General features: G+C 44.8%; 3 protein-coding genes across 3 annotated transcripts in view; all 3 read left to right on the top strand.

Moving 5' to 3' along the window:
- Positions 1-12,945, top strand: part of LOC311356430 (signal peptide peptidase-like 2A) — a 47,986-nt gene that overhangs the window by 27,083 nt on the left and 7,958 nt on the right. The gene's annotated exons all lie outside the window — the stretch shown is intronic.
- On the top strand, positions 4,236-8,500 carry LOC311356050 (potassium-transporting ATPase subunit beta-like; the record flags this gene model as incomplete). The annotated part of the gene is made up of 7 exons (XM_084475833.1): positions 4,236-4,347; positions 5,728-5,856; positions 6,387-6,500; positions 7,392-7,594; positions 7,873-7,935; positions 8,075-8,167; positions 8,300-8,500. The coding sequence occupies 7 exons, from the start codon at positions 4,236-4,238 to the stop codon at positions 8,498-8,500; spliced, it is 915 nt and encodes a 304-aa protein (XP_084331959.1).
- Positions 10,296-12,945, top strand: part of syap1 (synapse associated protein 1) — a gene marked incomplete at its 3' end in the record, with an annotated part of 2,972 nt that continues 322 nt past the window's right edge. Inside the window, exons 1-5 of the mRNA XM_084476588.1 lie at positions 10,296-10,644; positions 11,055-11,173; positions 11,269-11,335; positions 11,639-11,712; positions 12,908-12,943. Of these exons, the coding sequence (XP_084332714.1) occupies positions 10,401-10,644; positions 11,055-11,173; positions 11,269-11,335; positions 11,639-11,712; positions 12,908-12,943 (540 nt within the window). The 5' untranslated portion in view covers positions 10,296-10,400. The remainder of the gene's footprint in view (positions 10,645-11,054; positions 11,174-11,268; positions 11,336-11,638; positions 11,713-12,907; positions 12,944-12,945) is intronic.

The raw sequence follows: 12,945 nt of genomic DNA, 5'->3' as shown, positions 1-12,945 counted from the left end.
CCTTCGGGTGACTTTGACGACTCAACGCATCCCCTGCGGTCACGTCGCGATGCAACGGGTAGCCTACGAAGTTACCTCAGAACTGCTCCCGATATCGATACGTCCACACCGATACCTCCGCACCGGTCCACTTCCTCAACCTGTCTTCAGCCAGGCGACGCTTTAGCCGGACACTCACATATCTGGACTGATTCCGTCACTTGCTCTTACAAGTAGACGGACGTAGAGAGGGAGAGAGAGAGAGAGAGAGAGAGAGAGAGAGAGAGAGAGAGAGAGAGAGAGAGAGAGAGAGAGAGAGAGAGAGAGAGAGAGAGAGAGAGAGAAAACAATTTATAATAATAAGTAAATAGGATGCTAGATTATAATACGGATTTGATATAATATTCATTAAAAAAATTAATACGGGAAAAATCCCATGGACATAAGATTCATTGTGTGGTTGTTTGGTTACCTTGGAATGACAATTTTATATCTACATGATTTTTTAATTTCAATAATAATAATAATTATTTTTTTAATTTCAATCATTGGGTTGAAATTCTGTTTCCCAGAACAGACAGTGAATATTATATGAACTCGAATTCTATGAACTTTTACTTTGTACCTTAAAAATGACTTAGATGAGATAGCATGGAAATAACATAAGACTTACATCATAACATCCACGTTACCATTGGCTTTCCAGCATAATTAATACAAGCTCTATAACTATATAATATCTATAATCTATAACTATAACTATGAACGTTATAAAAAAAAACGGAATATTGCAGGTAAGTGACAAAGTTGTTCTAGAGACCTTAGCTTTAACTGAATAAAAAATTAGGAGGGGGCTAATGTTACCCTGCACACACACACACACACACACACACACACACACACACACACACACACACACACACACACACACACACACACACACACACACACACACACACACACACACTGTTACACTATCTGAGCACAGGCCTGGATAAAAATAAAAGGCACTATCATTTTAGAATAGACAGACAGCTGGAAAATAAACACTCACACGCACACAAATGAAAATAAAAACCACAATTGGTCGTGATTCATCCTGTTAGAAATAAACAGACAGCTGGAGGACAATCACACACACACACACACACACACACACACACACACACACACACACACACACACACACACACACACACACACACACACACACACAGGCTCAATCCAGTTGGCGGATAGCCGTGCTCAATAATTAATTTCTCAAAAGTGTTTTTCACTCAACATGCAGTGTAATCAGTGTGTTCGTTTGATTCCTTATTTTCCATTGACCGTCCCTTACGTCCTAACAGAGTGTTTACCGCCACCTGGCGGTCAGAATGGTGCATCGTCCCGGTGTTCACAACAGGTGTTCATAATTAAATACCAGTGGAGAAAAAATAGACAACCAGCCGCACAAAACATCGCTAGCAGATCACTAGAAAAAAAAGAAAAATGTAATTTCTTTCGACCAATCAGATCTTTTTTATTTTTATAAAAGAGATCTTATTCACGTTATTTGACATACACATAGATAATTGTGTAGCGAATGTCAGTTCGCGGACAAGGGGGATTATGCTAGTGTGCATGCTTAAATACAACCAAGTTTTGGAAACATTCGTTTTTGAGCTTGATTCTCGACTCTATAACCGAGAGGAGGATATCACTCGTTGCGAGAAAGTTGGTATCCAAAAATAAATTGTTCCGATACAACTGCACACCGTCATGTTGTCAAAAGCAACCTATATTCAACCTATGTTTACGTCAGTAAGCATTGGCTTGCAGCTCAGACTGCTATGGATAAAGCAATGATAATAGCTCTATGAATTGAATGTATCACTATGGATGCAATAACACAGCGCAAGGATATTACCTCCACCTTGCCCTTCAACATGCACAGTGTCCATGGTTCCTTTGACAATGGTACCCGATTGTGACTGGTTTAACTAATTGATTTGCAGGCGAGGAGCTGTCCAAAAGCGACCCTGTATGTGAAAAAATGTTATGTTGCTTTGGCGCAAAGTGGAAATCACAGCGAACTCCCAATCAGCTCCATCATGATTTGTAATTATTTATTGACATTGTAGAAATTACAATGAACTATCGCGTTCAAAGTATTACATTTACAGACTAAATAACTTAATACAATTCATAAATCTATCAAGGAACCTCATCACTTGACACTTGGTTACTCTATGCTTTCGTGGACGATTACATTCATTTGGAAGTACCTACTGGCCCGTCACAGGCCAGAACAGGCCCCGTAGTGGTTGGAAATGGAGGGACGGGGGCGGGCTATTCAGTTGGTTTCAATTCGCAACCTCACTACTAGATGGTACTAGTTTTACACACTTGACATTTAAAGTAGGGAATACATGAAAGGAAAACTTGTCAACCTTTTATGTACGTTGGCCTGGGCCAGTAGAACTGTAGAAACATTGGACAGGTTATTAGGTGTTTAGGGTTAGATGGTTTATTTATGACGACATCACCCTGCAACCTGACAGAGGAGCGCAACCCACCATTACAACAACGCACTGAGTCAGAAGAACAGTTGGAAGAACAGCAACGAAAACCCTTAGAACAGACGGAAGAACAGTCAGAAGAACACGTAGAATACTTAAAAGAAGAACCCTTAAAAAAAAACACTAAGAAGACAATTTTGAAAAGCACTTTGAAGAACGTGTAGAAGGCGGTGGCCGTCCTTGGTTTATCTCTGGCCGCGTGCCAGCTGCAGAGCAGGACCAAGGTCAGAGCCCGGGTACCTGCCCAGCCTATCAGGCCCGCGTCACAACCTATCACCAAACAGCGTCACCAGCGGCCCGCGATAAACCACAGACGTCCTCTCTGCAGGTCTACCGCGGGCAGCGTCGGAGGGCGTGTGTGTGTGTGTGTGTGTGTGTGTGAACGTGTCTGAAACACGCAAAAGGAAACATATAGCACACCTGAAAGTAGCCTGAGACACACCTGAAGCATGCTAGAAACAGGCCCGCCTGAAACAGACCGGAAACACACCTGCAACTCGCTGAAGCAGACCTGAAACACACCGAAAACAGGCCTGAAACAGACCTGAAACACACCGAAAACAGGCCTGAAACAGACCTGAAACACACCGAAAACAGGCCTGAAACAGACCTGAAACACACCACAAACACAGCTGGAAGACACAGAGGAGATCCAGGAGAGGAGAGGAGAGGAGAGGAGGGGAGGTCTAGGAGGGGAGAGGAGAGGAGGTCTAGGGGAGGAGAGGAGAGGAGAGGTCTAGGAGAGGAGAAGAGGAGCAGGAGAGGAGAGGAGGTCTAGGAGAGGAGAGGAGGAGCAGGATAGGAGAGGAGGTCTAGGGGAGGAGAGGAGGTTCAGCAGGAGAGCGCTTGCTAGCTATCAGCAGATGTTTGTAAGGTAAATGGTGACTGGCCTCCATGGTCTCACTTTGGCTCCATTACCCACTATGGTTGAATGTACAGTATAGGTAACCAGCCTTGTCTGATAGGTGGTGAGGTAATGAGCTCTCAGTGAAATAGGGGAATCACTGAAAAGGCCAAGTTATAGTCATAGTAGTGCTACTGAGAGGTGTAGGTCGGTGTATTCCCCCAGGGTAATCAATGATTCTCTCATCTTTATTTGGGGACTTTTTACCTCACATATAGATGTGATTAATCACAGAATAATGACAGCATATCATGTCATTCATCAGATACATTTTGTTAATCGAGCCCAACAGCCCTAATATATATATATATACATATATTATATACATTACTAATATATACAGTTTCTAACACCACATTCTTCTGTCTGCATGACATCCAAACATGTACTGTACATATACTGTACATTTCTAGATATCCGTTGGAGGTCACAAATCCAGTGGGTGGTTGTAATAGTCAAACCGATATCAATGGGTGGAGAACATGGAGCGGCTCTCAGTTCATAGAAACCTTCACCTCAAGGTGAGGCTGAAGGACATCGTCGGTCTGAGGGCTTCCGGTGTGAGAGAGAGAGAGGTCCTCATGGTATAAATACAGCCTGCCCAACACCACCCCCCCCACGAGGATCACCAGGAGAGGGTCTGCTCACAAACACTGCAGAGGAGAAGGAGATGAAGTGAAAGTTAGTGAGCCAGGTGGAATCCTCAGACTCCAGAGCCCAGCAGAAGAAAAGAAAGAACGAGTTCCAGAAGGATTCAGTGTTGAGGAGGCTGCTTCTGTGCTGAGCGAGACATGGCCGCCCTGAAGGAGAAGAGAACGTGCGGTCAGCGCTGTGAAGACTTCGGACGCTTTGTGTGGAACTCGGATAACGGGACCTTGTTTGGCAGAACTCCCGAGAAATGGGGTAGGAGCGGAACCAGACACGATATTATATAGTAGTATATAGTATTATATAGTAGTATATAGTATATAGTATTATATAGTAGTATATAGTATATAGTATTATATAGTAGTATATAGTATATAGTATTATATAGTAGTATATAGTATATAGTATTATATAGTAGTATATAGTATATAGTATTATATAGTAGAGGTGGGAATCTCTTGGCACCTCACGATTCGATTTGATTCAGATTCAGAGGTCAACGATTCGATTATAAAACGATTATCGATGCATCTCGATGCAACAATTTTTTTTATGTACAATTAAATGCGTAATTTTCAATAATATATATATACATTGGAGTTTTCTACTTAGAGTTTGCTAATCACTTCCTACTTTTGTGAGGATCATTAAAGACAATCAACAGATGAATTACTTGATCTAATATTTTATATTAGTTAAAGTCGGTTCTCTGCACAGAGAACCCGCAGGCAGAAAGGAGTTTTCTGTAGCGCTCTGCAGCAGGCCAACAGGATGTTGCAGCAGGCAAACAAATTGATAATTATAATGTTGTTGTTTTTTTATTAACTTATCTGCATGGAGACGGAATCGTTCTAGAGAGAATCGCGATGCATCGACGATTCTCGATTATTTTTCCCACCCCTATTATATAGATCAGGGCTGTGTAGACCCTTCACTTCGAGACCCAACCACGCAGAATACTGAGCACACTGTAATGGGGATTCTTTAACGTTCTCTGAGTGTTCTGTGGGTTCACCCACATCTGGACCACGACCCGTTCTGAGTCAAGATGCTTAGCTTAAGAAATGCTGATCGATTATCAGATGTATGCTGTAGATATCATGATAACATTATTGTATTGATTCATGGATGATTTCACTGTTGGCTGGTATCATACAGTATTACCGTATGGTTATTTATTTATGTTTATTTTACAGAAATGTAAACTAGTCCACTAACATATAGAGATAAAGGTATTAGGAGGTTAATAGATGGACCGCAGAGTGCAACCCATAAATTCTCGCACACACACACACGCACATAAACACACACACACACACACACACACACACACACACACACATAAACACACACACACACACACGCACACACACGCCCTTGCGGAGGTCAGTGTGTGTGTTCAGTGTGTGTGTGTGTTCAGCGTTCACGAGGAGAAGATAAACTAAGGTGTGAGATAAGGAACGCGTTTGGCCTCCACAGAGGACAGCTTGACCCGCCGTAGAGGACACGTCGTACACGAGAGTCCGTCGTACAGCTACGGTTACCCCGTAGCGTAGCGACTCTTAACCGGCGGTGTGTGGTCTCATGGTTACCATCCTGTAGTCTCTAACTGGTGTGTTGCCATGGTCACCCCAGTGTACATCAGCCTGTACTACGTGGCGTTCTACGTGGTGATGACGGCGCTCTTCTGTCTGGCCATCTGGACCCTGATGTACACGCTGGACCCCTACGCCCCCGACTACCAGGACCGGCTGCCGTCGCCGGGTACGACCTACACACTGGATATAAAGCATACATTACATATACTGTATACTAACTATATATATATATATATATATATATAAATTCTAGATACTAACTATCTATATCTATCTCTATATACATACTATATACATACGTATCCATACATACACTAGTTTATACTGTATATTATATATACTGTATATCAGTGTGTGAAATAGCCACTCTTTTCAGACTTACTGGCTCATAAGCCGGCCACTTGGTGCTGCAAAGGAGCCAATTTAAGCGAGCACCTGAACTTTTTTGTCACGGTTACTGAAAATAAGACCGTCCTTTACAAACAGCTATATATACTGTGCATAGTATAAATTCTATAGTGTATGTACTGTGTATATATAATATGCGTGCATGCGTGTGTGTGTGTGTGTGTGTGTGTGTGTGTGCGTGTGTGCGTGCGTGCGTGTGTGCGTGTGTGTGTGTGCGTGTGTGTGCGTGTGCATGTGTACGTGTGCATGTGTGCGTGTGCGTGTGTGTGTGTGTGTGTGTGTGTGCAGGGGTGATGGTGTGGCCGGATAAATATGTGGAGGAGCATATAGAGATCACTTACAACTCCTCAGACCGAGCCAGCTGGACCAAGATGTCCACATGTCTTCACAATTTCCTGGGACGTAAGTACCACCGTCACCTCACGTACCTCACTTATAACCGCTGACTACGGTTACAAGTGACGTACCATCATCACATTTCTAAACACACTACTAACCCTTACAAAATAAATACAAAGAACATTTCAAGCAGTTCACAGCGGTCAAAATACATTAGTGATTCTTTCAGTCCCACTTAAATATTGTGGGACAGACGACTAAAACTGAAAAGATTCCTTAGAAGTATTGTGTCAAAGCTCAAAAAGTTGGCTGACTGCCTCAAACTCGGACTCTCTTTTCCTTTCGGAATCATGCTTAAGTGAGTCATCACCAAGCACTGCTTTTGTTATACCTTGGTATTACATTTTTATGTACGTTCATGTAAGTAATTTGTATGTTCAAGATCATTTGAAATGTGTAGAAGTACATCTTAATTCCATGAAATGTGTATTAATTGCTGAACAGTTCGATATGATTTCACCTCATTCTGTTTCCCCCTCCCTGCCAGAGCCCTGTCTCTCTCACACACTTTTAGTTGATCAGTAAATATGTTTCGCCCTCATCCTGTGATTAATCCCCTCCTTGCCAAACCTCTTTTTCTGTCTCTCCTCTCCTCTTGTTGCTCGAATTGCTCGAACAATTGATGTGTGTGTGTTCACCCACATCCTCCTCGCTGCCAGCTGGTGTAAATAAGCTGCTGGCGAACAAATGTGGTACAATTACTTTGAATTGCACGTCAATATAAAACATAAACAAATAGATAACAATGAACACACACTACCACACACTACTAACCACTAACAACATTAGGCCCACCGTTAGGTCACCTCAGTAAACACACTAACTAACCCCTGACCATTAACCATTACCCCCACTAACCGTCTTTCTCTCGTCTCTCTCTCTGTCTCTCTTAAGAGTACAACGACACTCTACAGAAGGACTGTGACCACAACTGCACCAAGGGAAAGTACTTCATCCAGGACCACTTCCTACCCGGGACTCACACCAAGAAGTCCTGCTCCTTCCCCGTCAGCCAGCTCGGCAACTGCTCCGGTCTGCATGACCCCACCTTCGGCTACAGCTGCGATATGCCCTGTGTGATCATCAAGATGAACAGGGTGCGTCCCAGCGCTAGACTAGTTAGTTAGTACACCCTGTGTGATCATCAAGATGAACAGGGTGCGTCCCAGCGCTAGACTAGTTAGTTAGTACACCCTGTGTGATCATCAAGATGAACAGGGTGCGTCCCAGCACTAGACTAGTTAGTTAGTACACCCTGTGTCATCATCAAGATGAACAGGGTGCGTCCCAGCGCTAGACTAGTTAGTTAGTACGCCCTGTGTCATCGTTAAGATAAAGCTACCCCCTACCTTATTATCTGTTTTTTGGTTTTCAGATTATTAACTTCTTCCCATCCCAAAACAACACCGAAGACATACAAGTGAACTGTACAGTTCTGGTGAGAGCACACACACATACACACGCACACGCGCACACACACACACACACACACACACACACACACACACACACACACACTTACACCTTTGCAGTGTGTTCATAAGACAAGCCATTGATATATGTGTGCATGTATGTAGGAAGGCGAGGAGAACGTGAAGAAGATAGAGTACTTTCCAGAAAATGCTCTCATGGACAGATCTTACTTCCCCTACTACGGTAACCTGGCCCAGGTGAGGACTGACGCTCTATTGCCAACTAACTAACCAAGCAACTAAACAACCAAATCACAACTACCCAATAGAAAAAAAAAAACTACCAACTACATAGCTCGACTCTAACCAGTGTGCGGGTCGGTTTTGCAGTCCAACTACATGAACCCTCTGGTGGCCGTGAGAATAAGCCTGGTGGGGAAGCGCTGGGCCAAGTTCCAGTGCCGCGTGATCGCAGACAAGATCACCTACCAGAACATCCACGACCCGTACGAGGGGAAGGTGGTCTTCACCCTCAAGAACCTCCACGTCGGACCCCACGGCGGTGCGCACCACCCCGGCCCTGCTGTGTAAATATCAGCGCGCAAGTGGAGCGGAACCGGAATTTTAAAGGTCCCACGACGTGCCACCAGGTGACGTCACAAGAGGCAGGTTTTCAGAACGGCTTGTAACGGCTAATGACACTCACACCTGGTGGTACGTTCAATAACACGCAAGTTTAAGCAAGCTCCTCCGATTGGTCGATTCCCATTCTCGAGCGTGTTTAAATGCCCGGTGAAAGAACGGACAAAAAAGATCGTGCCTAATTACAGAAAGTATCGCTACGCTAACTAGCCGAAACTACTTTCATGAGCCTAGTTTCCATAACAACGTTCAACTGACCAACAGTCGGCGATCGTTACTATAGGAACTATTTTCTGATGGAGATGAACTCGGGCAGAACGCTTGAATTTGAGGGCAAATTAACCCACAATATGGAAATATTTTACAATATTGTTGATAATGAAGATGGTTTGTGTTATTGAAACGCCATCTCGTGTAAGATTGCTTAAATCACACTCACACCTGGTGGTACGTCATGGGACCTTTAAAGAACACGGCTCTGTAATATAAATATCCGCTCCAACCGGAACCATTCAATTATTTGGATGATTGGTTATATCCAACAATAACCACTGCTTGGACACCACTTTGTTTGCAGTCTTAGTTCCTTTAAATAAAATCATAACTCCTGTTCATACTGCAGGCCGGCTTCTGTCACCTTTATTCTCTCTGGTTTGAAAACATGTTGATTTTGCTTCTTGCCAATAAAGTGGTGTGATTTGAAGTGTATAATAAAGGGCTTGATGTTAAGATGCATGCCGTGTTAATAAATGGGATTTTCAATACTTTGTCAAATAAATCATGTTTCAATCCGTTTTTTTTTTTCTTGATATGTATCTATCATTTGATCAATAAATAAACACAGAGAAGTTGTCCTTGTGGCTTCGATGGAAGACATCTACGAGACACCAAGCTGTTTGTTATAGGCCTGAATGAACAATATATCAACTGACCGCTTAGTGGTCGTATTTCAGTTGGATCATATATCCATCTAGCTTTTCTGTCATTAATTTGTCATTAATTAATGATTTAACCAACAAAGTATATACTCATTATTCTATTCTGGTCTTGGTAACAGCTGACTAAATCTTACTTTATGTGTAAGTAATTGAGTAGATTAAAAAAATATCATGAATCCCAAAAATTGAGGCGCTGTTACCCGTCGGTAGGGGGCGCTGTTACCCGTCGGTAGGGGGCGCTGTTACCCGTCGGTAGGGGGCGCTGTGTTTTTCGTAGGCGAAATCCGGACAAAAGTCCCGCCTCAAGCGCTAGGATTGGACAGGCAGCCTGTCGGGCAAACTCGCACGCTGACTCCTAACCCTAACCCTAACCCTAACCCTAACCCTAAACCTAACACTAACCCTAACCCTAACCCTAACCCTAACCCTAACCCTAACCCTAACCCTATCAGAGAAACGCGTTTGACTAACGTTAGTTTAATATTACAATTTAAGCTACCTACCCTGCGGTCACGTTACGGATTTTAGCCTTTTTGGATTGGATCAGAGATTTAAACCAACGTGATTGGATAATCTCCGGCTATCCGCCCTCATTAATATTCATGAATTCCTTCCAGATTCCGCATACGAAAAACAACATTCGCCGCCGGTAGGGGGCGCTGTTACCCGCCGGTAGGGGGCGCTGTTACCCGCCGGTAGGAGGCGCTGTTACCCGCTGGTTGAAGGCGCTGTTACCCGCCGGTAGGGGGCGGCACCCCCCGCCGGTAGGGGGCGGCACCGTGCACAAGTACAACAACTACAACAACAGCAGCAACGAAGAAGCAGCCGTCGTCCAGTTCCTGGTTGCGTCCGTCTCCCCTGTCGTTGTTTATCGATCATCTCGTCTATCGATCACCTCCTACACTGTCAACATGTTCAAGGGGCTCGGGACGTGGCTCGGTCTGGAGCGGGCAGAGGACCCCCCGCGGAGCGGCGACCCGGACCGGGCCAGCCCGGAGGACCCGCCGGAAGAACGGATCGTGCAACAACAGAACGAAGTCAACAAACAGCGAACTGAAGACGACCCGACCGGGACCCAGGAGACCGACCCGACCGGGACCCGGGAGACCTCCCCGAGCGGGACCCGGGAGACCCAGCGGGACCAGGGACTCAGTGGTCAGAACCCGTTCTCTGCTTTTACTTCTCTGAGTTGTCATGTCAACATGTTTACTTTTATGATGGTTATTAGCAGCATTAAACTACGCCATCCCTCCCTACAGACTAAACTACGGTTCTCACTCCCGTCCTTTACAGACTAAACTACGGTCCTCACTCCCTTCCTTTACAGACTAAACTACGGTCCTCACTCACTTCCTTTACAGACTAAACTACGGTCCTCACTCCCTTCCTTTACAGACTAAACTACGGTCCTCCCTCCCTTCCTTTACAGACTAAACTACGGTCCTCACTCCCTTCCTTTACAGACTAAACTACGGTCCTCCCTCCCTTCCTTTACAGACTAAACTACGGTCCTCACTCCCTTCCTTTACAGACTAAACTACGGTTCTCCCTCCCTTCCTTTACAGACTACATCTTCAGCTTTGCCACCAGTGCCACCAAGAAGATCTCAGAGTCAGTGTCGGGGACGGCGCAGAGCCTGAAGAGGAGCGTGGAGGACGGCAGCATCGACGGCATCCTGGACAAGGTGGGCTGGAGGAGCCCTGAAGTTACCGCTGCATGTGTTCATCACGCATGTGTTTATCGTGCATGTGTTCATCATAACGTCTCTCCGCCTTTCAGACGTTCCTGGGAGAGTTCCAGAAGGAGCAGGAGAAGTTTGTCCAAGAAAACAAAGCCAAGAGATCTGGTAGGCCGTCAAAACACATTTCATAGAACGATGTTTACGTGACGTTAGGGTGTGAAAGCCTTATTAATCCTTGTCAAAAGCATTACCGTGACAGAAATACACACCGTGTTCCATGAGCCGTGTTGGTTTGGCAATAACACATTCTCAGGAGGCTGCACTGGTTGGACGGCTTATATGTGAATAACTCCGACACGCTGTTTGTTTGAGTGAGCATGCAAGCAATGCTGTAAAACAGAATAACTGTCACGTATGTGCAGCCTGAGTGTCAGGACCTTAAAGCTGCTCCTGTTGGGTTTGGACCAGACGCAGCCGTGCCCCCCTGGGTGGGCTACAACGAGGAGGAGACCATCCAGCAGCAGATCCTGGCTCTGTCAGCGGTAAGCCGGAGGGACACCGTTTATTACATTTACATTTACATTCAGGGCATTTAGCAGACGCTTTTATCCAAAGCGACTGACAATAAGTACATTTGTCATAAGAAGTGAAACAATGGCTGTTTCTGAAATGCTATACTACATACTACATACTGACACAGTATATACTGTGCACTACATACTACTCCCCGCCCTAGTATGCAGTATAGTATGCAAGTATGACAAGTATTAGTGAGCTCTGGATGTATACTAGAATTTTTTGACCGATTAGTACATCATCCGGGTAACTGTCGCATACTGCAAAAAAACATTTTTTCGCGTACTGCATACTACTTACTACTTTTACGTCACGATCAGTATACGAGCAGTATGTAGTATGCCATTTCAGAAACGGCCAATATATCGCCGTCGGTACAGTAAAGATGTTCATAGAACCAAGTGCAAGTACTGACAATCACCAGGCCGACCCCATTCCCCGTATACAGCAGTGATAGCTAGGCTACTGCAGATGCTACACAACTAAGTACATGCTACACAACATGCATGCACAACACAATTAAGTACATGCTACACAATTAAGTACAATAAATGAATACAACCTGTATTAAGAGCGTTCATTAAGTGCCAGGACGTACAACAAACAAATACTACACAAACAAACAACAAACAAATAGTGCAACAGGCAAATAAGGGACTGGCTATGTAGAGTCTAGGTGAACTCTGAACAGGCGGGTTTTGAGTCGTTTGCGGAAGCTGGTGAGCGACTCTGTGGTCGTGACATCAGCAGGGAGCTTGTTCCACCACTGTGGTCCCAAGATAGAGAAGTGTTGTGATTTAGCTGATGGACCTTTGGTTGCTCTTAGCGATGGCGGTACCAGACGTCCAGCTGAGGTAGTTGAGCGGAGGGATCGAGCTGGGGTGTGTGGTTTGACCAAGGCTTGGAGGTAGGCAGGGGCGGTTCCATCGACTGCCTTGTATGCCAGTACCATCATCTATATCATTGTGCCCTATGTATTCTAGGAGCGTTTCAGTGTATTTAAAAAACAGTGACATTGATTTTCAATGTCACTGTTTTTTAGTCATGTCGTGTTGAACCCATCAAACGTGAAAGGCTTCCCACTCACCAGTACTCATCACCAGGTCAGTCCTCTAGTGGCGCAGCACGTCTGAAGGGCTGGTGCGTTCTTCTCCCCCTCAGGACCGGAGGAACTTCCTGCGGGACCCTCCGGCCGGCGT

The sequence above is a fragment of the Micromesistius poutassou genome, assembly GCF_964030765.1.
Source record: "Micromesistius poutassou genome assembly, chromosome: 12".
In the NCBI taxonomy this organism is placed as follows: Eukaryota; Metazoa; Chordata; class Actinopteri; order Gadiformes; family Gadidae; genus Micromesistius; species Micromesistius poutassou.
Note: the sequence above shows the minus strand (reverse complement) of the source record. Positions and strands in the feature narration are given on the sequence as shown.